At 39.4% G+C, this 25834-nt stretch overlaps 1 protein-coding gene across 3 annotated transcripts; it reads left to right on the top strand.

Annotated features, from left to right (window-relative positions):
- Positions 1–178: 178 nt before the first annotated feature.
- On the top strand, positions 179–23171 carry e2f8 (E2F transcription factor 8). 3 transcript variants are annotated; one of them, XM_057831940.1, is made up of 14 exons: positions 179–379; positions 457–558; positions 2578–2812; positions 2894–3047; positions 3159–3473; positions 3553–3714; positions 3834–3968; positions 4685–4903; positions 4985–5057; positions 10512–11004; positions 11632–11898; positions 11997–12129; positions 12447–12766; positions 22428–23171. In XM_057831940.1, exons 3-14 carry the CDS (start codon positions 2642–2644, stop codon positions 22599–22601), a joined length of 2616 nt encoding a protein of 871 aa, XP_057687923.1. In that variant the 5' UTR covers positions 179–379; positions 457–558; positions 2578–2641; the 3' UTR covers positions 22602–23171. The 3 variants fall into 3 exon arrangements, with proteins under 3 accessions (XP_057687923.1, XP_057687932.1, XP_057687912.1); XM_057831949.1 differs by lacking the exons at positions 179–379; positions 457–558 and adding an exon at positions 901–1150 and having other exon boundaries at positions 2624–2812; XM_057831929.1 differs by lacking the exons at positions 179–379; positions 457–558 and adding an exon at positions 901–1150.
- Positions 23172–25834: the final 2663 nt, after the last annotated feature.

Here is a 25834-nt window from a genome sequence, read left to right as displayed (position 1 = left end):
CTTTTAAAAAGGAGGATTTGTTTTATTTCTATTAGAAAAATGTTTCAGTAAAATGGTACACATTCTTGTCTATTTGACACAGTTACCTACATATTGCCACAGTTACCATCAAGGCTTTGGGCCTCTTTTGACCTTGTTGTGAGTTTGTAAGGTTGTGACTTCTGATTAAACAAACTAGATGTCAATCAAAATGTTTGTTCTTCTTTTTCCCCAAATCAGAAGGGTTAGGGTTAGGGTTAAGCAATATCGATAATGGAATTGGAATCTGAAAAATCCTTCTTCTGCAAAGATCTGGACCGCTTTTGTGAGAGTGAAGCAAAAGAACTCCCCGGCTCCTCGATCGGTTCCTACAACAATACAACCTTGGTTTCACAAAAACGTAAGTAGACCCTTACTGGCTTTTCTAATACTGTACTATCTAATTGTTTCTAATTCTCATTAATTCTCATATTTCAGTGCCGTTGACAGAGCTAGATGAGTGGGAGGGGGAGAAGGAACGTTCATTCGCCCCCTCCCAGTCCCAATGGATTGAACGCCTATCGCCGTCAATGGCAGCCAGTGAGTTAACTCGAAATGATATAAACAAACTTGTCCGGCCCACATGAGATGATATAATTGCTATGAATGTGGCCTGCAAACCAACATGAGTTTGAAACTTCTAGCCTAAATGACACAATGTGTGATGTCCACATACAGTATGCATGCGGGCGCCTGGTCTTTAGTGGGGAAAGTTTTTTTTCCTTAATTACAAAATATAGTCACTTACCCCATGAAGGGTAAATTTCTATAATATCTGACGTAACAATATGCTTTTAGATTTTGAACAAATTTCTCTTGACCCTTCGAGGTCACCATGGGAGGAAGTGACGTCATTACGCATGCTGGGACTGGGAGGGCCAAACGTTGTCACGAGAGTAGACTACGTTGCTCCACTCAACTTTCCATTCGCTGAGGTCGTTGACCAAGAAGTGGCGGCTTTTTCGGAAACTTCAGCTCATTCGATGCTGTCTGTCACTCGTAGTTCCTTCACGTCTTTTCCTAATGTACAAATCCCATTTAAAACCTTTGGATTTACCTCAGGAGTGAACACAAGAGGAGTCGTTTGATTAAAAATGGAGACTCTCTTGTAAGCAGGTTCTTGTACATTTTGGTGAGTGTCTGTGTCGTTTAATAGTTTTATAGATCATTCGTCATTTTGTGTTTGAAGTGAACCGTTACACATTTGTGTGTTTTGAAGAAGATAAAACATCAATATGTATAAGCGGGTTAATGTGCATGCTGACTGTTTTACAGTTTCGTGGCGGGGAGAAAAATGGCATACAGCACACTAATAGGTGGAAATGTTGTGATTATGATAATTCCTATTTAGTGATATCATTGCTTATAGAGCCAAAGTCTTATTTTCACGCCGTGGACGATTCGGCGCCAAGGATTTCAAAAAATATTTTACCTGCGCGGGACGCCCAGTTGACTTCCTGTTTTGCGCGCGCTCATTGGCTCGTTCAGACTAAAAGGGCGGGAGTACCGCAACTTTTCGGCCTGTTGATTCGACGGATATTTTGTCACTTAGGGCCTATTTTTTTGTAGTATTTTCCCTCATATTTATTTTATTTTGTCTTTAATTACCCCGCAAACAATTTGGGCAGTCGCTTAATGTAACAGTATTGTATGTTGCACTATCAGCGTTTCATAGTATATTCTGAAACAGCAAGCGCACAATATTAGAGTACTTTATGTTTTTACCAATTACTACATCAATGTAGAGCTACAGCATTTCTATGATAATATTTATTATCACCAGTTGAAGTACTTTGATGAAGGGTGGGGGTGGAGGGAGAACTTTTCCGATGGAAACCATTTCAAAGTTGGTACCCTAACCCTTTAACTCTTTGATTTTACATTTAAAATGTATAATGACAGAAATACATTCTGGTTATAGCCCCCAATAACGTAGTAAAGTTTGTTGTGTGTGTGTGTGTGTTTTTTTTTTTAAATTAAATGTTATTGAACTCATCGCATGCCATTGACTACATTAGATGCAGATGTCCAATGTATTTTGACAGGGAAGGTTGACAACAATCAATGGCAGCCAATGAGTCTAATATTAGAGTACTGTATTTTATAAAGGGTTAATCGTTAAAATACAGGGTGATTCAAAAAGATAGGTATAGGATAAAGGCATATTTAAAAAAATAATAATAATAATAAAGAAAAAAACATAATTAACTGGATACAAGTTTTGTATATAACGTGAAGTTTTTATTTCATGCTTTACAAGTGCTCAGTGTGACCACCACCAGCGGCATGGACAACATCAAGCCGATATGAAAATTCAAAATGCGCTTCAGGCACACAAAACGCCTTCTGCCGAGTCGCCATTTTGAGCGTAAATAAATGACTGATATTCCGACAAATTGAAATTGACACCCAGTTGAATAAGGATAATTCCTGTATCAAATGACCGCTAATTTAGTCTATTTCAATGATTTTAAAATGAATAAATGCGTGATGATTTTGGCCATTTTTTTTTTTAATCAGCCTGTATAACATTTACTTTTCTTTTTCATCTCAAAACAGATGATGGATTTATAGCCTCTCTTTTTTGACTTTGGAAACCACGCAGGAATTACACAACGCTACGATGGGCCCACTCACAACTCCTAAAAAAGCAGGAGAAACGGGGTCCGTCGATCCATGGACACCAACTTCCAACCTTAAAATGCTCATTAGTGCTGCAAGCCCCGAGATTAGGAACCGGGAGAAATGGCTGTGCCCACCTTCTGAATTAAATGAAGCTATCGATTCTGCACAGGTATATAATTTCATCATGCATATTGTGCAGTTGAGACAGACGTCCATATACTTTAATGACACGTGTTTATTCTTCTTGTAGGATTTTGAAAATGGAGACGAGTCTGAGAAAATCATCAGCAGGAAAGATAAAAGTCTAGGTTTGCTCTGCCATAAATTCCTCGACCGTTGCCCGGATTGGCCAGACCCAGCCGCTAACAACGAGATTTGCTTGGATGACGTGGCCACTGAACTTAGTATGTCAACTATATGAATTAATATACAACTAGTGTGAATAGGCACTTATTATTCGGTCTAAGTTGTTAGTTTTGGCTTTCATGGTTTCCGATTTTTGTTTTCTGGCACAGATGTAGAACGCAGGCGCATTTATGACATCATGAATGTGCTCGAGAGCCTGCACATGGTGAGCCGTTCTGCAAAGAATCGCTACATATGGCACGGTCAGACCAATCTGGCCCAGACTTTGGCCATTCTCAAGCAGGTGGGTGAGGAGCAAATGTATTGCCAGCAAATGCAGTATATCAAACAGCGCTTCTTGGATAAAGAATCGGACTTTGATGGTAACGAGAAGGAGAACCTTGAGTTGATGTACACGGAAAGTAGTAAACACAGACGAAAGGAGCTCTGCTTTGTGGAGCTTCCTGGAGTGGAGTTCAAAGCAGGTGAAAAGTTGGAGCGCAATTGATATTTAAATTTGGAGAGAGAAAAAACAAATCTCACAACCTTTATGTTTGTTGTCAGCCTCTGTTAACAGTCGGAAGGACAAATCTCTGAGAGTGATGAGCCAGAAGTTTGTCATGCTCTTCCTTGTTTCTAATCCTCCCGTGGTCAGTCTGGATATCGCTGCTAAAATCCTGATCGGAGAGGAACAGGGTGCAGATCAGGATAAAAACAAATTTAAGAGTGAGTGTCATTTGAAAGTCACCTTGGTTATGAATGAACATTCTGTGACACAGATGATGGCATTTTACTGTCAGATGAATTGTAAATAAATAGCGTGTGTGTTTGTGTTATTCTTCCAGCTAAAGTGCGACGACTTTATGACATTGCTAATGTGCTCCGGAGTCTGAAACTAATTGAAAAGGTTCATCTGACAGAAGAAAAGAAGAAACCAGCATTTAAATGGGTTGGCCCAAATAAACGGCCTGTAGTCAAAGGTGGGTCCTGAGGTGACATGTATAATATACATATATAATATGCATGTCCTGTATGTTTTTAATGTTTCATTAAAATACAACAGTCAACTTGAAAAATTACTGGTACAGGGCAGAGTTCTCCTCATACATTAGCGACGTAACTCTTGGTTTTTACGCATCTTTGTCCAGAATTGAAATATAGACAAAAAGAAACACTTCTAGACCATATTTTGTCAATAAATCATAAACAAAAATAACTGCGCAGGTGAATCAGAGTTATATCTCCCACTGCAGGAAGCAGGGAAGTGCTTATGTTATTACCTCTATCTTTCACGTGTAACAAAATGTTATAGTATTTGTTTAATCATAACAAGACACCTCCAGAATACTGCCACCGTGAGGGTTAGTTAGTTCTAACGTCATGTATGGTTTGTATTATTGGTGTCACAATGAAAGCTAATTTTGTATTTGTGAATGATACTGTAATGTCTTTGCCAGAAGACAAGAAGGAAGGGAGTCGGAAATGCGCTTTGACTCGCTTTATTGAACGTGCAGCAATCTAATCAACACAATCAACGTTAGGAGTGTAGTTTGGAGTTGTTCCCTTGGTATGAGTATGGGAGCACGGTGTAGAATTATGGAAAAAAACATCAGCACATAAGCAATAGAATAAAACATTATACATTAGTTGCTTTCAGATACGTCACATTTTTTCCAACCTTCAATTGTTGTTCCAGATGTAGCAATTGATTCCTCCCTGTGTCCACCCAACAAGAAAAGGATCCTGGAGTCCCGCTCCTCTTTAGAAAACTGTGCCAAAAACCTTTTTTCGTCACCTCCTGGCTCTAAGCGGAGCTTTACGCGGCATCCCTCTCTCATTAAGCTAGCTAAGAGCATTCAGGATGACCGGCGAAAGATCAGCTCAGCCCCTAGTAGTCCTGCCAAGACTGCCTTCAGTAATTTTATTTAATTTTTTTGGGGGTGGGGGGGTTGCTATGTTGATTTGCCTAATCATTGGTCTTCTCTTCTGCCCTAAGATGATAGTGACTTCCCCAGCAAAATGGCCCAACTTGCTGCCATATGTAAGATTCAACTTGACCAGGAGTCACGGTAAGTTTGAATTCTTTTATTTGGGAAAATATTTTGTGCTCAGCAACAGACACATTTGATTTTGATTTTTAAAATGTGTAAACAGATGAGCCAGATCACATTGAAAAGGGTAAAATGTTCCAATCTTATGTGTAATCTAGAGTAATTGATTTAACTCATTCTTTACCAAGGACGTTTAACGATGTTGTTCATGATGTTCAACTGTTCGTAGCTAAAGACCGAAAAAGAGTTAAACATTTTTTTTTCCCCAAGATGAAATATGGCAATCTGGTTTTTCTTTGTAAGTTCTGTGTTCATGTAGCCAAAGAACACAATATTCTGTGGCGCTTGAAAGAAGGGAATCTCCTGTGACATGATCTTTTAGCAGTGAATGAGTTAATAGTGATTTCCCCAACTTTACTAAAAACCATAGAATCCATTCATAAATTTGCTCATTATAATTATTTCTAGAGTTGTCCCGATCACATATTTTTGCACCTGTGTTCGAGTCTGACTCGCCTTATTTTGAGCATCTGCCGATACCGAGTACCGATTTGATACCCAATTCATCCATTTATTTAATAATTTGTTACAAAAAATGCCATTTTTTTGTTTCTTTTGACAATATCATTGTCCATCTTGATTATTGTTTTGCTTTGTAGCCAGTAGAGAAAATCTTTTTCACCCAATTCTGTTCTTTAAAAAATTTTGCATAGTACAAAACTTTTTTTTTAATTTAAAAAAGACATTCTTGTACATCTTATTTTTTTGCTTTGTTGCCCTAAATTTGAGAAAAAAAATCTTAAAAACACAATCTTTTTCACTCAGTTCTGATCGTCTCTAAATTACATAATCAGGCCCGATTTCTGATCATGTGATCAGGTCGGAGGCATCCCTAATCGTACCTCTGGATTATTTTGTTCCTTGTAGCCCTAAATTCCAGAGATGTCCCGATCCAATCGAAATAGGGCCGATTGTGCCATTTTTCAGAGGATCAGAATCAGACGAAAACAATTGGGTTTTTTAATTAAAATATATTTACACTTCTCTGCTTCATCCGTATACAGCCTCCCACTCTCGCTCCTGCTGCTTTTCTTGCTCACCAGTGCACCGAGTTTGCTTGTTAAAGCATTGATTTCACAATCACTTGACGGGACACAAGGCTCGGGGCCGATCCGTAGGGGGCCTTTTTTCAAAAACTTAAACTTCAAATATTTTCAAAACCAAAGCTGCTAGTAACCTAAAACCCAAACAGGCACATCCCTTAGGCATAAATGAGTCATGAGCAGGGACATCAGAAAAATCAAAGTCGTTCCCTAATAAAATCCTCATTAATCATTTTCTATACAAGTATAACAAAACGTAAAATGGCCATAAAATTATCAAATTTTATGCTAGATGCACACAAATCACCAAATGCAGAGATAATCACCTATATTTTCAGGATCAATAAGAATATTTAACATATAGCAACTTTTTAGAGAAGCAGGGGAGCGCTGATTTCAAAGACACCACATGTGTCAATTATCATTGAGCTTATTGTAGTGTAGTGTGCTGTGGCAACTCATTGTGTGTGTGTAAGCGTTCTCAGCAGCCTGAGCAGATTTGTGAGGACTCACTCAATGAAGCATTTAATAAAGAAAATTATTTTTCTATGTTATTCTTGTTTAAAAATAATTCGGTGGGACAGTCACATGTAGAGATGTCGATGCCGATCGATCGGGTCCGATCACGTCATTTTCAAAGAATCGGAATCGGCAAAAAAATATCGGACGTGCCTTTTTTTAATCTCTATATATTTTTTAATTAAATCATTTTCTAATTGTATTTAACGTTACAGACATAATATGTTACACTCATCCAGAGTCTTTAGTTTAGGCTTAAGGTAGGGTTATCAAATTTATCCCGTTAACGGCAGTAATTAATTTTTTTTTTAAATTCATCACGTTAAAATATTTAACGCATGCGCTGCACGGCCCACTCACGCATTGTCGCGTTCAATCTGTAATGACGCCGTTTTACCTAATATATATATATATATATATATATATATATATATATATACACAGTGGTACCTCTACATACGAAGTTAATCCGTTCCAGGACCTTGTTTGTAAGTCGAAATGGTCGTATGTCGAGCAGGATTTTCCCATAGGAATACATTATAATTCAATTAATTCGTTCCACAGCCCAAAAACCTTCACTAAATCCTTAAAAAATACTGCTGGTACTATTACAAATGGCAATTACACATAGCAAAACAAATAAATTATAAATCAAAATTGGAATAATAATAATTCCTGTATTAATGTAACGAATCGGGTTCTAATGTGGCGTACGTTTTTTGCTGACCCTGAACGCACCGCGGGGCTGACGTGCCAGAGACAGACCGGTAAGCTTGAGTTTCACTTTCACGTTGAATGTTTTCTTGAGAACACCGTCAATTGCGGCAGACAGAAGGTGTTTTTGTTTTGAATAAGTTGTGAAATAAATGATAAAAACGTGGCGAAGTTGGCGATTTCTCTGGAGATGTTACCACAATAAGAATTGTCAGCTTAACTTATAAGACTGGCGAACGATGGTCGGAGGAGGACCGTGGAGATGTATTGTTGAGCCATTTCACGGATGCCCACCCTACGCTCATATTTTTCTGTCATTTGCATCTTCATTTAGAAGGTAAGCGTCAACTTTTTCCTTGTTTCACCACCTGTACCAACCTTTTCTGAAACCAGTGTTGATTTGTCACACAAGAAAATCCGCCGTGCATTCGTCTGCGGTGCTGCCATTGTCGTCGTATTTCGAGCATGTCGTCGGATGTAGAAACAAATGGCGAGTCAAATTTTACGTCGGATGTCGAAAAGTTCGTGTGTCGAAGCGATCGTATGTAGAGGTACCACTGTATATATATGTATATATATATGTATATATATAGAGAGCTAAAATGCAGCGTAAAATGAGTAGAGGGAATTTTGGCAGCCTTTGGAGCTTTTTTTTAATTGGTTAAAGCCTTACAATCCCTCTCCCTACGATTAAAAATATCGTGGGAAGCAATGTGGGGAAGAAAGGTAGTAATTGATCTTTTTCTTATCACCCTATGTTATTTCCCAACGCAGAGAATATATCAATTGGTACCACTACGCACAGTCATGGTTGCACTTCCCATCATGAATTTGGGCAGAACAGTTAAATGGCTACAGTATCATTTACTGAAAGCTCAACAAATACACTAGATGGCAATATTTAGTCACAATATACGAAGTCACATTTATCCTTTAAGAATTACAAGTCTTTCTATCTGTGGATCCCTCTCACAGAAAGAATGTTAATAATGTAAGTGCCATCTTGAGGATTTATTGTCATAATAAACAGATACAGTACTTATGAACTGTATATTGAATGTATATATTCTAGAGCCTAGTTCGGGCCTAAAAAATCCAGCCCGACCCGACACGGCCCGCTGGTATTGAGGCCCGACCCAGCCCGAGCTCGATCACTTAACTAGATTTGCAGGCCCGAGCCCGAAAAACCTGATTTTTTTTTTTTTTTTTTTTTTTTTTTGAGTGACGCGGAAAAAACGCAGCAGCAGCAATTTATTTTCATTTCTTCGAGTTGGCAGAAAAAAAACGCAAGTTTTCTTAATGTTTAAATAATCTACATATTTTTTTGAGAATTATCAAAGCATTCACACAACGAAATAACGCTGGGAAAGTTTGTTAAACATATTTCTGAGTGTGTGGGATATTGTTCTCACATGGACGCGCCTCTCTGACAAGGAAATGAAAATGAGGGCGGCGCCTCGGCCGTGCGCAAACGGTACAGCGGGAGGACAAGAATAAAGAGCGGCCGGCGCCACGGCGTTCGTGCACACGCACAAGCAAAAGCGCAATACAGAGAGCCTGCTCTCCTTTTTTTTTTTTTTTTTGGAGTGACGCGGAAAAAAACACAGCAGCAGCAATTTATTTTCATTTCTTCGAGTTGGCAGAAAAAAACGCAAGTTTTCTTAATGTTTAAATAATCTACATATTTTTTTGAGAATTATCAAAGCATTCACACAACGAAATAACGCTGGGAAAGTTTGTTAAACATATTTTTGAGTGTGTGGGATATTGTTCTCACATGGACGCGCCTCTCTGTCAAGGAGAGGGAACAGGAGAGGGCGGCGCCTCGGCCGTGCGCAAGCGGTACAGCGGGAGGACAAGAATAAAAAGCGGCCGGCGCCACGGCGTTCGTGCACACGCACAAGCAGAAGCGCAATACAGAGAGCCTGCTCTCCATTTTTTTTTTTTTTTTTTTTTTTTTTTTTTTAAATTAGTCCGGCATGGCGGCCCGACCCGAAGTGACCCGAACGTGAATGCTTAAAATGTGGACATTCGGGTCGGGTCGGGTTCGGGCACAAAATCTAACCTCTAATATATTCATCTGAGTTTTATTCATTTTTTTCTTAATGCATTGCCAAAATGTATATGATCGGGAAAAATTATCAAGAATGGTTGGAATTGAATCGGGAGCAAAAAAAAGCAATCGGATCTGGAAATATCGGGATCAGCAGATACTAAAACGATCGGGATCGGATCGGGAGCAAAAAAACATGATCGGAACAACCCTAGTCACGTGTTTAAAACTTTTTCTTTCCGGTATGGAATTGTGACTAGGTATCGGCAGATTGTCAAAATCAGGTGACTCTAACTCGGGTGCAAAAATATGCGATCAGGACATCCCTATTGACCCCTATTCATACCTTACAATTGACAATGATAGACTTTAAATTTATTTGAACTGGGAAGGCTGGAATTGATTGATCATGATTTACTGCCATTGACTGTGATGAAGGCCCAAAATTGATGAAACGATTGCTGCCATTCCCCCCAGTCAAATTGGATTGGACATCTATCGCCATCATTGCCAGCCACTGACTTAATACTTAAAAATACATTAAAAGAACCCAATCCTCTCGAAAATGACGTGATCGGTCCCGCTTTCCAATCATGTTATCGGACTGGGGACATCCCTAATTATTTCACAAAATGCATTTCTTCTAATTTTGGGTGTAACTGAAACTCACATTAATGTATATGGGAATAGTGATGTAGTGTCAACACCTCAAATTTAGTTAATAAAAAATAAAAAAAGCACTCGTGTCATAAGGAGTCCATATGCTTTTGTGTGTTTATTTTGGCTAAAAGCGAATGAAATGACCCAAACAAAATATCTAAAATATTCTTGAAATGCGAGAATAAGTAACTGGCATCTCCGTCTGTGTATGATCCTTATTTATGAAAACAAAAATTTGTTAAAGGAATGTGACAAATATTACAGGATTTAAAAATCATGTGAATTGTTAGTTGAATTGGTTGTCATTTTGCCCACCTTTCCTAAATATTCAAGAGATTAAATTGACATTCAAGCACCAGTTACTGCACTCCGGGTATCTCATGTTATGTATTATGCACTTTGTTGTACCTACCTCTGCTTCAGTACAAGAGGCAAAGATCCAAAAGCAGTTCCTGGTGAGCCAAGCACATCGGTTGTAAGGATCCAGCCAACCACCTCCAGCTCAGTCAAAGCGCCTTGGGTCACATGCCCAAATCCAAATGAGGAGGCTGTAGCCAATACAAATGTGCACGGCACCTTGCTGTCCTCCCGTCCCTCAGGCAGTGTTGCATACATCCCAGCGCAGTGTTCACCCCTCATCCCCGTCATTTTACCTCAGCAGCCGGGCGGTGGACCGTACGCTGTCTATTTGCACCAGTCTTCCCTCAGACCCAGCCCTCAACCGACAAGTTACGCTGTTCGGTCCATGACCTTTGAGGAAAAGACAGGACAAAGTCCGACTGTCCCATTTCCGGCTAAAAGCCAACCGACGTCGAGGGTACCAGACAGCAGCCCTTTGTCGGTCAAAAGGTTGTGCTCTGATTCGGCTGCTGAGAGCGGTTCTCCCAAAGTCAAACGGACTGACTCTAACCTCAAGGTAAAAAACATACTTGCACATATGTTTACAAATAATGTACTTGCATACTGTACATTATTTTCACTCTCTACAATTTAGACACATCCGTATCTTATTTTAAGGTAAAACACATGTTGTCTTTAATATTAACATGTGCCTAGGACTAATTGTTTCCTTGCATACGGTAAGGGTCACAAACTAGCTCATCACGCTGTATGTAAACTCATTTTTGGGGCCCATTGTAAACCCCCTGCGTATTTATGGTGGCTGTTGGATCTTAAAAAGTATTAAACGTTCAATATTCAAATGTGGCAAAATGAAGGCCATAATGGAGGATTGAAAAGACTATTACAGTTGTATGAGGTACAGTATTACGTTTGACTCCAAAAAGAATTCATCAGCTACTGAGTGGATTTTTGCTGTTTCGTCAAGAATTTTATTGAAATGAAGGCCTTTCTCATCACGTGTCAGCCATGTTTATTGGCTGAATAAGATAAGGTGAGCTGTGGTTTTGCTTATTGTAGGTTAAACTGATTTAAAAGGAGGGAACACAGTATACAGCGCACATCTGTAGTGGAAAGCAAGAGCAAGAATGATTCAATATTTTGCATAAATATTCATTCTTTACTTTCTGTGGCTTACTTGTAGGACACCTCCCCAAAGCAGTGCCATGTCTTTAAAGGTCATGTGAAGACCCTACGCAGCTGCCAGCTTTCCAGCCGGCCCTCGCCTCGCGCCCTCCACCTGGACCCAGAGTTTATCAACACTCCGGGCAGCACTGTGATTGCGCAGACTTTGGAGCATAGTTTGGAGACCTTCCTGGACAAGGATGACAAGTCGGTGACCTCTGACACTGAAGTGGGTTTAACGCCCGTCAGAGCTGCGCCCCTCACACCCGGACAAATTAGCACAGAGGTGAAGAATACCACATGTGAATTGTGAACACACACACTCAAAGCCACTGAAGGAAAAAAACATTTGTATGATGATCATTGTTTCTTTGCCCATGTCAGACTTTAGTACCAGCAGGATACCTGATCCCGCTCTCCCATCAGCCTATTGTCACGTACAAGGAGAATCCAGGCTCAGCAGGAGAAATTAACAAGCCTTCAACTCCTGCTTACATCTACAAAACACCAACTGCAGGTAAAAGCCCAAATATGCAGTTTTTTTTACCTAACGTCACATTTTACCTACTGATTTTTAGTAAATAATCACTGTAAGTTCTTGATGCCGAATGTAATTTTTGTCAGATCCACGTTGGATTAGTCTTGACTTTGAAGTCTAAATGGCAGAAAAAGAAAAAAAAATCCCTAACAAAAAAAGCACATGAATATCCATTTGCATAATAGAGATCCCAAACCCGACTAAGGCTTGGAATCAAATTCAAATCACAATTACGCCTAGGTACATTTAAAACAAATACAAACAAGCCCTATCATATCCTGCTGTCCCTCAAACAGGATCCAGACCACCCGCTGTCCAGGAAGTGACTCCCACCAGCTTTCGTCTACATGACGCCGCTGCAGCCACCTCTCCGCACTTGACCCAGCAGGCCCAACGCCTCCAAAGTCCCAGTCCTGCTATCCTAAACTTCACCCTGCAGAATTTGGGTCTCATTTCGGGCTCTGCCCCTGGAAACGTCCTTGCCTCATTACAGACCCCTGAGCGGACGAGTGGTGTCATCAGCCCCCTGGCTTTGCAGCAGCGAGGGATGGTTTTCATCAAGCCAATGACAGTCCAGCAGTCCCCGCAATCAGTGGCTCTAATCAGTATTCAACAGGTATGAAATTGGAGTGTCAGGCTCAGGAGGGTCCAAACTACAGCCCATTGGCCTGGTAGTTTATTGAATATGGTTTGCACATGAAGCTTGATTTCAGCCAACATTCTGTTGCACTCCTCAGCTTCAACACAAGATGAAGCAAAGACTTCGCTATCAGTTCACGAGACACGGGGCTGATACGTAGGGAGCTTATTTTCAAAACTTAAAATTCAAAATTTTTCAAACCAAAGCCATAAACGACCTAAAACCAAAACCGGCACCTCCCTTAGACATATATGAGTGTCCATGAGCAGCGGCATCGAAAAATTCAAAGTCGTTCCATAATAGTCCTGATTAATTATTTTTCATATACTGTAAGTATAACAAAACGTAAAATGGCTTCAAAATTCTCAGATTTTGCGCTAGATGCACAAAAATCCCCAAATGCAGATATATTAACCTATATTTTCAGGATCAATAGCAGTATTTAACATATAAGTTTTTGCCAGAAATAGCTACTTAAATGCCATATGTAGAGATACAAAATGGCGGCTGTCACAAAACAGGTTTTCAAGTTCAAAATTTTTGTAAATAAATGCTTAAATCGCCGAATTACTATCGATATGAACATAAAACAGTAGATTCTGGTGTAAAGCAAAAAAAAAAAACAGGCAGTTATTATTCTTTTACGTAAATATTTCAAGCAAAAGTTACGGTATTGTGTAATCTAATATGGTGGCCGTCACGAAACAAAAAGCTTTTTAAGTTGAAAATTCTTGTAAATTAATGGTTAAATTGCGGAATTTCTATAGATATGAACGTAAAATAGGTTAGATTCTTGGTTAAAAGCAAAAAAACAGTTTTCGTTCATTTTACTTAAATATTTCAGGCAAAAGTTACAGTATTGTGTCATCCAACAAGGCGGCCGTCATGAAACAGCTTTTTAAGTTGAAAATTCTTGTAAATAAATGTTTAAATCGCTGAATTTCTATCCATATGAACGTAAAAGAGTTTAGACTCTTGGTTAAAAGCAAAAACAGGCCGTCATTATTTTATGTAAATATTTCAAGCTTGGGCGGAGCGATATGGCCCTAAGTACGTATCATGGTAAATTACGATAAATGACGATAAATTCGCACAAGCAGACTGTTATACAATTTGAAAATCTGAATCAATGCATGAAACACAAATTAACCATTTCTCGTTGATTCATTTACCAGCTTTCAATTTAACATATTTAACAATTGTACATGCAGTCTAAACATTATATATACAGTGCTGCTCGAAAGTTTGTGAACCCCACAGCGATGGTCAGATTTTTTGTAAAAAAAACTAAAATAACCTTATTAAATGTTAAGTTATACCAAATCCACAATACTGACATTCCAAATAATGGACTGAAACAAAAGAAATAGTTATATTGTCATTCTTTATTTAACAAAAGTGGTTGATTTAAGAAAAACTCAGATATCATGTGTGCAAAAGTATGTGAACCCCTTCAGTTAATAGGATATTGCGCCTCCTTTTGCAGAGATTACCTCAACCAAACGGTTTCTGTAGTGACTAATCAGCCTCTCACATCTACTTTGGGGGATTTTTGCCCATTCTTCCTTGCAGAACGCAGTCAGTTGAGAGAGGTTTGATGGGCGTCTGGCATGAACTGCTCGCTTCAGGTCCCGCCACAGCATTTCAATGGGATTTAGGTCAGGACTTTGACTGGGCCAGTCCAGAACACGAATCTTCTTCTTTTTCAGCCATTCCTTGGTTGTATTGCTGGAATGCTTTGGATCATTATCATGTTGCATGATCCACCTTCTGCCAAGCTTTAACTTCAAAACAGATGGCGTCAGGTTATGTTCTAGGATTTGACAATATTCCTCAGAATTCATGATTCCCTGGACTATGTGGAGTTGTCCAGGTCCTGAGGATGAAAAGCAAGCCCAGATCTTGACATTCCCACCTCCATGCTTCACTGTTGGGAGAAGGTTCTTTTGGTGGTATGCAGTGTTGACTTTTCGCCAGACATGGCGGTTTTGGTTGTGACCAAACAGTTCAATTTTGCACCTACATCAGTTGATGAAAACTCTTTTTAATTTAGTCTCGACAACACAACTGTTAAAAAAACAAAAAAAAAACTACTGAATTGATTGATTAGGAAATCAGGTTGAAATAATAGAAAATTCCAAAATGTTGAGGGGGTTCACAAACTTTTGAGCAGCACTGTATACAGGGGTGCACATAAGTGGTCCGCATGCGCGCATGCGTACTGGACGTAGACAAATGCGTTGGCCCTCGACGGCTTCAATACGCTTTTGCGTACCAATGGCTGACCACTGTATTTGCGGCGGACACGAGAAAATCTCTTCTCAAAATGTCAAAGAGGCAGTTTTTTATTTTATTTTATTTTATTTATTTTTTTTGTCAAAGAGGCAGGTCCCACTGAATAATTATTTCCGTGTTCCCCCACACCCGTCAAAAGACAGACAGACGACCAGTGTTGTTAATAACGGCGTTACAATATAACGGCGTTACTAACGGCATTATTTTTTTCAGTAATGAGTAATCTAATTAATTGCTTTTCTTATCTTGGCAACGCCGTTACCGTTACTGAGGCGGTAAAGGCGTGCGTTACTATGCGTTACTAAGTTGGTTGAATAAAAAAAGTCTGAGAGAAACGGACTCACGGAGACGAGAGAGCAGAGCAGGAGTGGGGAAGACGCCGTTGCAACCGCGATGCTTGGTGGCTTCAATAATATCTGACTGTAGCCATAGCCGACAAACTACGCCCACATGACACGGTAGATATCATATTATAGAACTAGATGCAATTGACAGACACAGCTGCATTGGCAACATTTTTTAATGACTACATGCATTGGTAAACAGCCGCCATCTTAAAGTAGTAGACCTCTCAGGAAGGCTCTGATGTAGAGATCCTTCATAGCGAACCTAAGTAACTTTTTTTTTTTAAATCTAAAATGCTCCTAAATCGGCAAAATCTTAACTTAAATCTATCTTTAAATGATGAAACAGTTTTAAAACTTACACATGTTTAAAGTAGACAGAAGGGAACTAATGAAATAACTGGAGCAATTTTAACAACTTTAACGGTTGATTCACAACTTTAAATGACTTCCACACATAGCAAAGGTTACTATCTAGTTATCGCAATACCCTTGTGTCTAGTTAAGTGGAGGGTAAAGAATTCGGCTAGGGCCAATTGTCCCCCAAACCCTTTAAACTTCACATTGCGTGACCTGTTTTTGTTTTGTTTTTTTTTCAGAAAAAAAAAGAAAATTACCACTAGTTACTTTTTCAAGTAACTAATTACTCTAACATTCAGGTAACTGAGTTACTAACGCAATTACTTTTTGGGAGAAGTACTTTGTAACTGTAATTAATTAATTTTTTTAAAGTAAAATTAACAACACTGCAGACGACAGAGACGTCACCAGAGCTACCGAAAAAAAGGACTTTTGCTGAAAAGTGGCTGCAGGAGGTACCATGGCTAGAAGCAAATGATGCTCTCATGGAAATGTGGTGCTAAACTTGCCGTGAGAATCTCAATGTCGCCGATAAGAGCAGCGCATTTTATGTAGGGTCAAAGAATTTCAGCCATCCAAACTTTGAAAATCACGAAAAAAACAGAGAGCATGATGGCAATTAAGCAAACTATCGATGCCAGACAGGACCCTACTCGCCCTATGGACAAGTGGCGGAATAAAATTAATAGAGAACAGCGCCATGCACTGACAAACGTGTTTTTGCTCGCATTTCACAAAGCTAAACATGCACGTTCAATGAGCTCTTAAGAGGTGGACATCCCACTTTTACAAAGGCTTTGAGTTAATGTGGGAGGCAAAAAAAATATGCGGTACCCCTGTATATGTCTTTACATTTCACTTAATGAGTAATGGCAACTTTGTTGTGCCAGTTGATGTTAATCAAGTGTTAATTGTTAATAAAATTAATTTAAGGTAATTGGCTCCAAGTAAAGCTTGTCATAATTTTATTGCATCAAGCGGGTCGGCTCTCAAGCTCAATGAGGACCAAGTCGCATCTCCAGGTCCTCCTCTGAGAACCTGGGCAAAAAAATTATGTGCACCCCTGTATATATACAAATTTATTGTAAACAAAAAGAATTCAAGTATGAACATTTTTAACAGCTTGTATGACTTGAACAATGTACAACATTAGAAAAATCAATACGACGACTGTGCAAACGTCATTGTAACACAAATGACTACAGCTTGAACAGTACACTTTAAACAGTCAACTTATCATTAATGGTTGCTGTGACATAATTACTCAACACAGGTGTTTACTTCAAGGTTTCAGGTTTTTTTCTCCAGAGCATTTTTTAATACATGCACACACACATCTAGAGCTAGACTGCTCTTATGCCAATGAAACATTTAAGATTTTATGATGGCAGTAATGGCACAGAATACAGCAAGCACATACAGAAAAATAGCTGTGGCCATTAAACGGCTATATTATAGATTTCACTGTTGGATTGTACTTTATGCTGAATGCTTTACCATCATAAAAGCTATCAGAGAAATCACACATACATACAGAGATACAAAATAACGCGACATACTAATTAGAGCTGAAACGAATACTCGAGTAACTCGAGTTTAAAAACCGATCCGAGTAAATTTATTCACCTCGAGTAATCGTTTATTTTGACAGCTCTAAGCATCACGTTTTGCTCGGACTACTTTTAATGCGGGACAACGCGCTGATGTAACATGAGTAGAGGAAGAAGCAAAAAAAAAAACTTACTGCAGCCGACAGCCGCTACAAACGACGCCGACGTTGCTAAATACTAGCCCGCACGATGCTACGTTGGTAGCAGGTAGCGTCTGATGAGTCTCATAGAGATCACATGTATGTTGAACTGGATGCGAAATGACAGACTCGGCCGCGTCTGGGCAGCGTTAGTAAACAGCCGCCATTTTAAAGCAGTAGAGTGCTAATAAAGAGCGCTAAGCGCTAATAAATAAGATTAACGTTACTGTGGGCTCACGTAACGTTAGCCCTGCGGAGGGCTAGGTTTCTATTAATTATGACCACTGTCGATGCGTGGCTAACGTGTCTTACATACAGGCTTTAACATAACTTAGCGATGTGGAGTGATGAGGGTGTAAAATAAAAAACTCAATAATGCTAACTATCAATTTTAGCTCAGTAGTCATTGCTGGATAAAACACCAAGTAGCAATGGTCCCTAATTGTGCTCCAATACAGCCTGTATCATACATTTATTTTGAACATTGCAAAAACTCAAAATCCTATTCGGACTTACAGTTTAGACTACGGTAACTTAGAGCTTTACTAGAACTTAAAAATGGCTTGTCAAAAATAGAAATTACATTGAAACACGTGGGCAAAAATCCTAACTTTTAAGTGATGTGTGTTATCAAGCCTAACGGCATTTTTAGGTAGATATATATATTTATATATATATTAGGGCTGTCAAACGATTAAAATTTTTAATCGAGTTAATTACAGCTTAAAAATTAATTAATCGTAATTAATTGCAATTAATCGCAATTCAAACCATCTATAAAATATGCCATATTTTTTCGTAAATTATATATATATTCTGTAAAATAAATTGTTGGAATGGAAAGATAAGACACAAGATGGATATATACATTCAACATACGGTACATAAGGACTGTAGTGGGCATTTCACTCTACTGTCATTTAAATCTGTCTATACTGTCCTCACTCCGAAGCGTCTACTTTTTCCAAAGCTAGACAGATAGTGAACGACGCCTTAATAATCAGACTTCTTCCTTTTTCGTCTGATTTATTAATAAAAAAGCCTCAAACCATTGTCCTCTTTAGACAGTCGTAAAACTACAAAAAAAAATACACAAGCATTGCATTAGCAACAACGTTAGCTTAGCACGCTATACAGGTTCACTAAACATAGACAAAAAGCGTCTCATACAAAAAATATAACATTTCGCTTACTAACATAATATGTACATTCTTGACAATAACCATACTTACGGACAAATCTTGTCAAAGGATCATATAAGCACAACATTACAACGTAGGCGTCAGCCCGAGAAGTCGTGCAGCCATATTGAACTGGCAAGAAAACAAACCATGTCTCAAAGCGACCACAAGAGTTCGCTGTTAGACAGCACAAAAAGCCTTGCTGTAAAACTTACCAAAAAGCAGAATACTGTCTTAGTGGGACATGTGCGTTAATTGCGTCAAATATTTTAACATGATTAATTTAAAAAATTAATTACCACGCGTTAACACAATAATTTTGACAGCCCTAACACACACACACACACACACACATATATATATATATATATATATATATATATATATATATATATATATATATATATATATATATATATATATATATATAATAAGATCTAAAGGTTTTTTGAGTGAAAGCAGTGAATTAGACTTTTTTTTTTTAATTCTAGCTACATCTGAGATGCAATTGTTGGCTGTTTTAAACAATATACATCGAAAATAAAGACATTATTCGACTGAAAATGGTTCAAGATTAGATGAAATGTCTTGTTTTCTCATGTATATTTATAATTGCTCTTCACCTAAAAATATATTTGTTTTATCCGATTACTCGATTAATCGATAGAATTTTCAGTCGATTACTCGATAACTAAAATATTCGATAGCTGCAGCCCTAATAATTGCTAGATGCAGTTCGTGCCCAATCCACTCATTAAGTTCAGCTGTTCCGACAAGGTTAGAGCTGCTATCCGAATCTATTACGTTCATTTGTAGAGTTAGATACTAGCGTTAGCCTGTGGCCTGGCTACCAGTAGAAAGCACTGAAAGCACCCTTTCCTGAAATCGTGAAAACCAGGGAGGACAGCGGGTGAAAGCCCGTCTGGAGGCCGCCAAGAGGCTACTTAATGTCGGGTGAAAGTTTGGCGAAGCCTCTGTTTGTTTGGCTTCTTGATAACCACGTCACTTCATACGTAAGCACACTGACTGCTTTCTTAAAGGGGAATGAACATAGCCGAACAATGAACAACCCAGCCTCAAAGCGGGATGAAATTATTAATTTTATTTTATTATTAAATTACAGAATTTACCGACATGGTCAAAAGTACGTCTGTCATCGTGAAGAATTTCGGTAACGTTAAATTTTCGATTCACCGACTACGCGGCGAAATGTCCTGCACAATGCTCAGCGCGCTTGCGTAAGCATCCACACGCATGCGCATATCGGTTAGAAGCGGCGAGTACTCAGTATTTTTGTTTTTATTTAGTTTTTTAGTACCTTTTCATTGCCTCAAAAATACTTTTTGCATGTATTACCCTATCCTACATTTAATCATCGTGTTTTTTTGTGTTAGCTTTGAAGCAGTTGACCACATTAGTCATGTAGCGTATTTAAACAGTCCTTATTTGATATAGCTACATTGAACTTTTTTCTTAAGGCATTTTTTTAGTACGTTCTGCCGGTATGCATTCAAACAAAACAAGTTTAGAGCGCACGGTAGTACTTTGGGTGTCAAATTCGACTCATGTAGGACGTTTCGCCGATGTAGGTGATTTTGGCAGAACACCGGCTCTATTTCATGCCAAAGTTACACCAATTTTATCCATTGATTTTTTTTTCCCATAATGTTTCAAAGTGCATGCCTGGTGCTATTTAATGTAAGAATTACCTTGAATTCTCGACCAAATCACTCTCGAGACACTCCTGCCTGCTTGTATGCAGTTAAACCTTCGTCCTGTTTCCACCCAAATCTTGGCGTTAGAACGCAGCGTGTGTTTGAGTTTATCACAGTGAAAGGGAAGGCACGACGCAATGTTTGTGGGAGCTGTCTTGTCAACTGATCACTTAAACAATACTCTCCCATCAGCTGAGGGATCAAAACCTGACATGAAGTTCAGTATTTTGTTTTACATATTTATAGGGGTGCACGATATCCATTTTTTGAAACCGATACCGATAACTTCCTGCCGATACAGTTACGATAACCGATAATATATATATAATTTGTAAATGTATATTCACCTGAGTGTTTGAACACCTGTAGTAGGTAAAAAGTACTAGTGGTGGATTCAGCATTGATTTGCCTTTACTTAACCAGAATTTTCATGATGACATGAACATTATTATAATGAACAAAACAAAGACAACAACAGTTTTGACTTCAAATAAAGTGACCATATTAATTTTTTTCAAATAAATATAATTTGAGTCGATCACAATCAGTCAATGTCATTGACGATGTGTTCCCCTGAAAAATGAGCACTGAACTAAAACAAACATAAACTCAACAGGTATTGTGCTTTGTCAACAGATACAACTTTTGGTGCAACAGGAGAGGAGTCTTTTGTGGTTTTGGCCCATGAAACACCTTTCTTAACCAGGCATTATAAGACAGCAAACCTATCAATATCCAAAAGGCTTCTCAATAAAAACATTTGCTAATTGCCATAGTAAGGTTTATTAATCAGTGATGGAAAAATACGGCCTCTAGAACAATAACAAAACTTTGCATACTGGCAAAACAGGAGTGGAAACAAACGCACACATCCCAATCCAACAGCACCGTGCCAAAAACATTATACAGTTTATTATCGGGCCTATTAATAATGTTATTGGATTTATTGGGATGACGTCATAATTCCTATTATTGGACCGATAATTATCAATCCAATAATTATCGTGCACCTCTGCATATTAACGTATTGGCCCGAATATAAGACGGCACTGATTATAAGACGACCCCCTCTTTTTCAAGACTCAAGTTTGAAAAATAGACTTTTTGAACACCAAACTAATTTTTATACAGAAAATAATTACAGTACATCCGAAACAAATGATTATAACAATATATTTGAGAGAAAAAGCATGTTATTTTGCCTCATTCAAATCTTAATATCTGAACCTTTAAATATGTAAACTAAAGTGCAATCACGTTCGTCAATGAATGGCTTCTGGTTTTTGAAATGTAAATAAACCAATCTATTGTGATAAAACAGCAAAATTGCAATAACTGCATTAACCATCAAAGTGAAGTCTAACTAACTGTAGTCTCAAACTAAATCTGAATAAGGAAAAACATTGCAATAAAATAAATGCAAACTGGTTAAGCTTGAGAGTAGCTTAGATCTGTCAAAACAGAACATCGCATCAATGATATCTGGTGCCATCTAGCGTCGTGAATGGGTATAATGTCTACACTGCGAATATCTGTCTGCGAATGTCTTATTTCTATGCAAAAAACGAGAAACACCGCCTTATATTCGGGCCAATACGGTATATACATTTTTCTAAAAAAATAAATAATAACAATAATCCAATGTAATAATCTGAGCTATCGGAGTTTATTTTTATAATATAAACATTTTACATTATAATATGCCAAATTTGTTTGTTAGAAGGCGGACTTAGATTAGACAATAAAATGAATTCTGGTAGACATTTTCCCCCCACACTCTGTCTAGTATTTCTGCAAAATTGGACACTTTGGCTTAACCAATCGTTTTTTAATTTACTTTAATAATAATTAATTCACAGCCATTACCAGTAATAGATTACTTTGAAAAGGGTGGGGGTCTGTTAGTGATTGTAGTCATTAGCAGTGAATGATTGAAAAAGTCTAATGAGGCAAAACCTAACATCAACACTGTCTGCTTCCTCCTTGCTCTAGCCTCTAATGACTACACCCAAAGGAACGGGGCTTCCCCAGCACAGCTTCTTCCATACACCGGGCCCCTTGTCTCCCCTGGCTACCGCAGTAGTTTCCCCCAATGGACAGCGGGCCCCTAAAACCGTTTACGTCCCTCAAAGGAAACTGGATGTCAACACTGAAGACACACTCTAAATGTCTGTACTGTATATATTTGTTTAGGTGGTTTTATGCCTACGGTGTGGTGGCGGCGACGGCGGCTGTTTTAGGGTTTATTTTTCGCCAGTTCTGTGTTTAGCATCTGACAGTAGTCATTACCTCTGAACAAAAACCTGTGCAGTTGTGCAAATGAGATTTTAAAGCCATTTAGCACTTGCCATTCAGGACCGCATTATGCTTGGTTGTTGTTTTTGATTTGTTTTTAATTGTCCAAATAAGGGTGATGCGATTGTTTCACTGAAATGTTAAAGATGAAGAAACTTGAATGTGTGCACTGTATTGATACCAACTCATGCCTTGTTTTGGCTGAAAAGTGTTAATGGAAACTACAATAATTATTATGTGCCAGGTAATATTAAAAAGAAAATACGGTTGCACAAATGTACATGTTTATAAATAACCTTTTGAAATGGAAATAATGAGAACGCAAATATTTCTGCCAAATTCAACGTAAACTTAATCAGACATTTTGATTCTTTACTTAATTTATACTGAAACAAGCTTCTTTATGATGTTCTAAGTGAACTGTTAAATAATTTAAAAACATTTTCTAAGCTTATGTGACTAGTCTGTGTCATTTGTTATCTGTGTTTTCCATAATTAAAGTAATTAAGTTACTACTGTATTGTTAATACAGTGATTTGAAAAAGTATTCATACCCCTTGAAAATTGCCACTTTTTTAATGACGTTATGAACACAAACATTTGGGAGGGGGGGGGGGGTATGTGAAAAACTAACACAACACTAACATACAATTGCGAAGTGGGGAGAAATTTGTGTATATTATTATTTATTTATTTTTACTCATTTGAAACCGAAACGTGATGTGCAAATGATGGTGGATGCATCATGCTCTGGGGTGCTTCTCTTTAGTAAGGACAGGGATGACCAGCAGAGTTGACGGGAAGATGGATGGAGCTAAATACAGGGCAATCTTTGAAGAAACCCGCTTGGAGTTTGCAAAACTAGACGGGGGCGGCAAGTCACCTTCCACCAGGACAAGGACCATAAACATGAAGCCATGGTTACAATAGAAAGTTTTAAAGCAAAACATTCATTTGTATGTATCGCCCAGTCAAAGTCCAAACCTAAATCGAATTATGAATATGTGGCAAGATCTGAAAATACCATTGTCAAATGCTCCATCTAATCTGGCTGAGTTTCAAGTGTTTTGCAAATAATATGCAAAAGATGTACTCCAAAAAAAAAAAAAAACAATTGGCTGATTGATCCTAAATAGAATCAAGCCCGGAAGAAAAGAATCAAGTGTTGAATTAATATGTGAGTTTTTGACAAGGACATAGGTTTGGTCTGAACATTGGTAGGGACAATATAACAGCATAACCTGCATGTACTGTACACATTTTGCACGGGATGGACCAAACATATTGGGTGAACGGGGGTCACAAATATGAACCTAATTCATTGATATGCTAAATCAGGGGTGCTCATTACGTCAATCACGTTCGACCAGTCGCTCGCAATGCTAGCGTGGGTAGCTCGCAGCATCCCCAAAAACTTTTTTTTAATGTACATAGTTAATTATGTTGTGTTGTGTGAGCAACAAATGATGTTATGCCGCACCTGTCTCTTTCTAAGCAGTTTTTTGCTCACGTTTTTCTGGTTCTATAGGTTCTAGCAAAGTTCACTACATTTCTCCCCGTTTAATTAACGTTAACAGCAGAAAACACAAAACAGAAGAACACTTCTCTAAGCAGCTTCCTACTCGAGTTTTACAGGTTACAGGTCAAGTTCCAACGACACGCCTTCCTTTGAGGAAGCAGAGTCTGGGGACTCCGAGGTGGGCTCGTCGATCTCTTGGGTCGAAGTCACAGGCAGTTGGAAAACTCCTCGGTGGCAAGACCCCGGGGGTAGATGAGATCCGCCCGGAGTTCCTAAAGGCTCTGGATGTTGTGGGGCTGTCGTGGCTGACACGCCTCAACAACATCACATGGACATCAGGGACAGTGCCTCTGGATTGGCAGACCGGGGTGTTGGTCCCCCTTTTTAAGAAGGGGGACCGGAGGGTGTGTTCCGATTATAGAGGGATCACACTCCTCAGCCTCCCTGGTAAAGTCTATTCAGGGGTGCTGGAGAGGAGAGTCCGTCGAGAAGTCGAATCTCGGATTCAGGAGGACCAGTGTGGTTTTCGTCACGGCCATGGAACAGTGGACCAGCTCTACACCCTCGGCAGGGTCCTCGAGGGTGCATGGGAGTTCGCCCAACCAGTCTACATGTGTTTTGTGGATCTGGAGAAGGCGTTTGACCGTGTGCCTCGGGGAGTCCTGTGGGGGGTGCTCCAGGAGTACGGGGTACCGAGCCCCTTGGTAAGGGCTGTTCGGTCTCTGTACGACTGGTGTCAGAGTTTGGTCCTCATTGCTGGCAGTAAGTCGAGTTCGTTCCCAGTGAGGGTTGGACTCCGCCAAGGCTGCCCTTTGTCACCGATTCTGTTCATAATTTTTATGGACAGAATTTCTAGGCGCAGCCGAAGCGTTGAGGGCGTCCGGTTTGGTGACCTCAGCATTGAATCTCTGCTTTTTGCAGATGATGTAGTGCTGTTGGCTTCATCAAGCCGTGGCCTCCAACTCTCACTGGAGCGGTTCGCAGCTGAGTGTGAAGCGGTTGGGATGAAGATCAGAACCTCCAAATCCGAGACCATGGTCCTCAGTCGGAAAAGGGTGGAGTGTCCTCTCCGGGTCGGGGATGAGATCCTGCCCCAAGTGGAGGAGTTCAAGTATCTTGGGATCTTGTTCACGAGTGACGGTAGGAGGGAGCGAGAGATCGATAGGCGGATCGGTGCAGCGTCTGCAGTAATGCGGACTCTGCACCGGTCCGTATAGTGGTGAAGAAGGAGCTGAGCCGAAAGGCAAAGCTCTCAATTTACCGGTCGATCTACGTTCCTACCCTCACCTATGGTCACGAGCTGTGGGTCGTGACCGAAAAAACAAGATCTCGGATACAAGCGGCCAAAATGAGTTTCCTCCGCAGGGTGTCCGGGCTCTCCCTTAGAGATAGGGTGAGAAGCTCGGTCATTCGGGAGGGACTCGGCGTCGAGCGTAGAGAGGAGCCAGCTGAAGTGGCTCGGGCATCTGGTTCGGATGCCTCCTGGACGCCTCCCTGGAGAGGCGTTCTGGGCATGTCCCACCGGCGGGAGGCCCCAGGGACGACCAAGGACACGCTGGAGGGTAGGGTGTCCCAAAAAAGTAAA

Source organism: Corythoichthys intestinalis, chromosome 1 (genome assembly GCF_030265065.1).
Source record: "Corythoichthys intestinalis isolate RoL2023-P3 chromosome 1, ASM3026506v1, whole genome shotgun sequence".
Taxonomy (NCBI): domain Eukaryota; kingdom Metazoa; phylum Chordata; class Actinopteri; order Syngnathiformes; family Syngnathidae; genus Corythoichthys; species Corythoichthys intestinalis.
The sequence above is the reverse complement of the archived record's forward strand: the minus strand, read 5'-3'. Positions and strand labels throughout refer to the sequence as shown.

Bases quoted from the DNA above. Each gene is read 5' to 3' on its own strand.
- e2f8 (XM_057831940.1), top strand. From the start codon at position 2,642: ATGGGCCCACTCACAACTCCTAAAAAAGCAGGAGAAACGGGGTCCGTC. The intron at 3,969-4,684 runs GTGGGTCCTGAG...TTGTTGTTCCAG, and splicing joins TAAACGGCCTGTAGTCAAAG to ATGTAGCAATTGATTCCTCC. The intron at 11,899-11,996 runs GTGAAGAATACC...TGCCCATGTCAG, and splicing joins CCGGACAAATTAGCACAGAG to ACTTTAGTACCAGCAGGATA.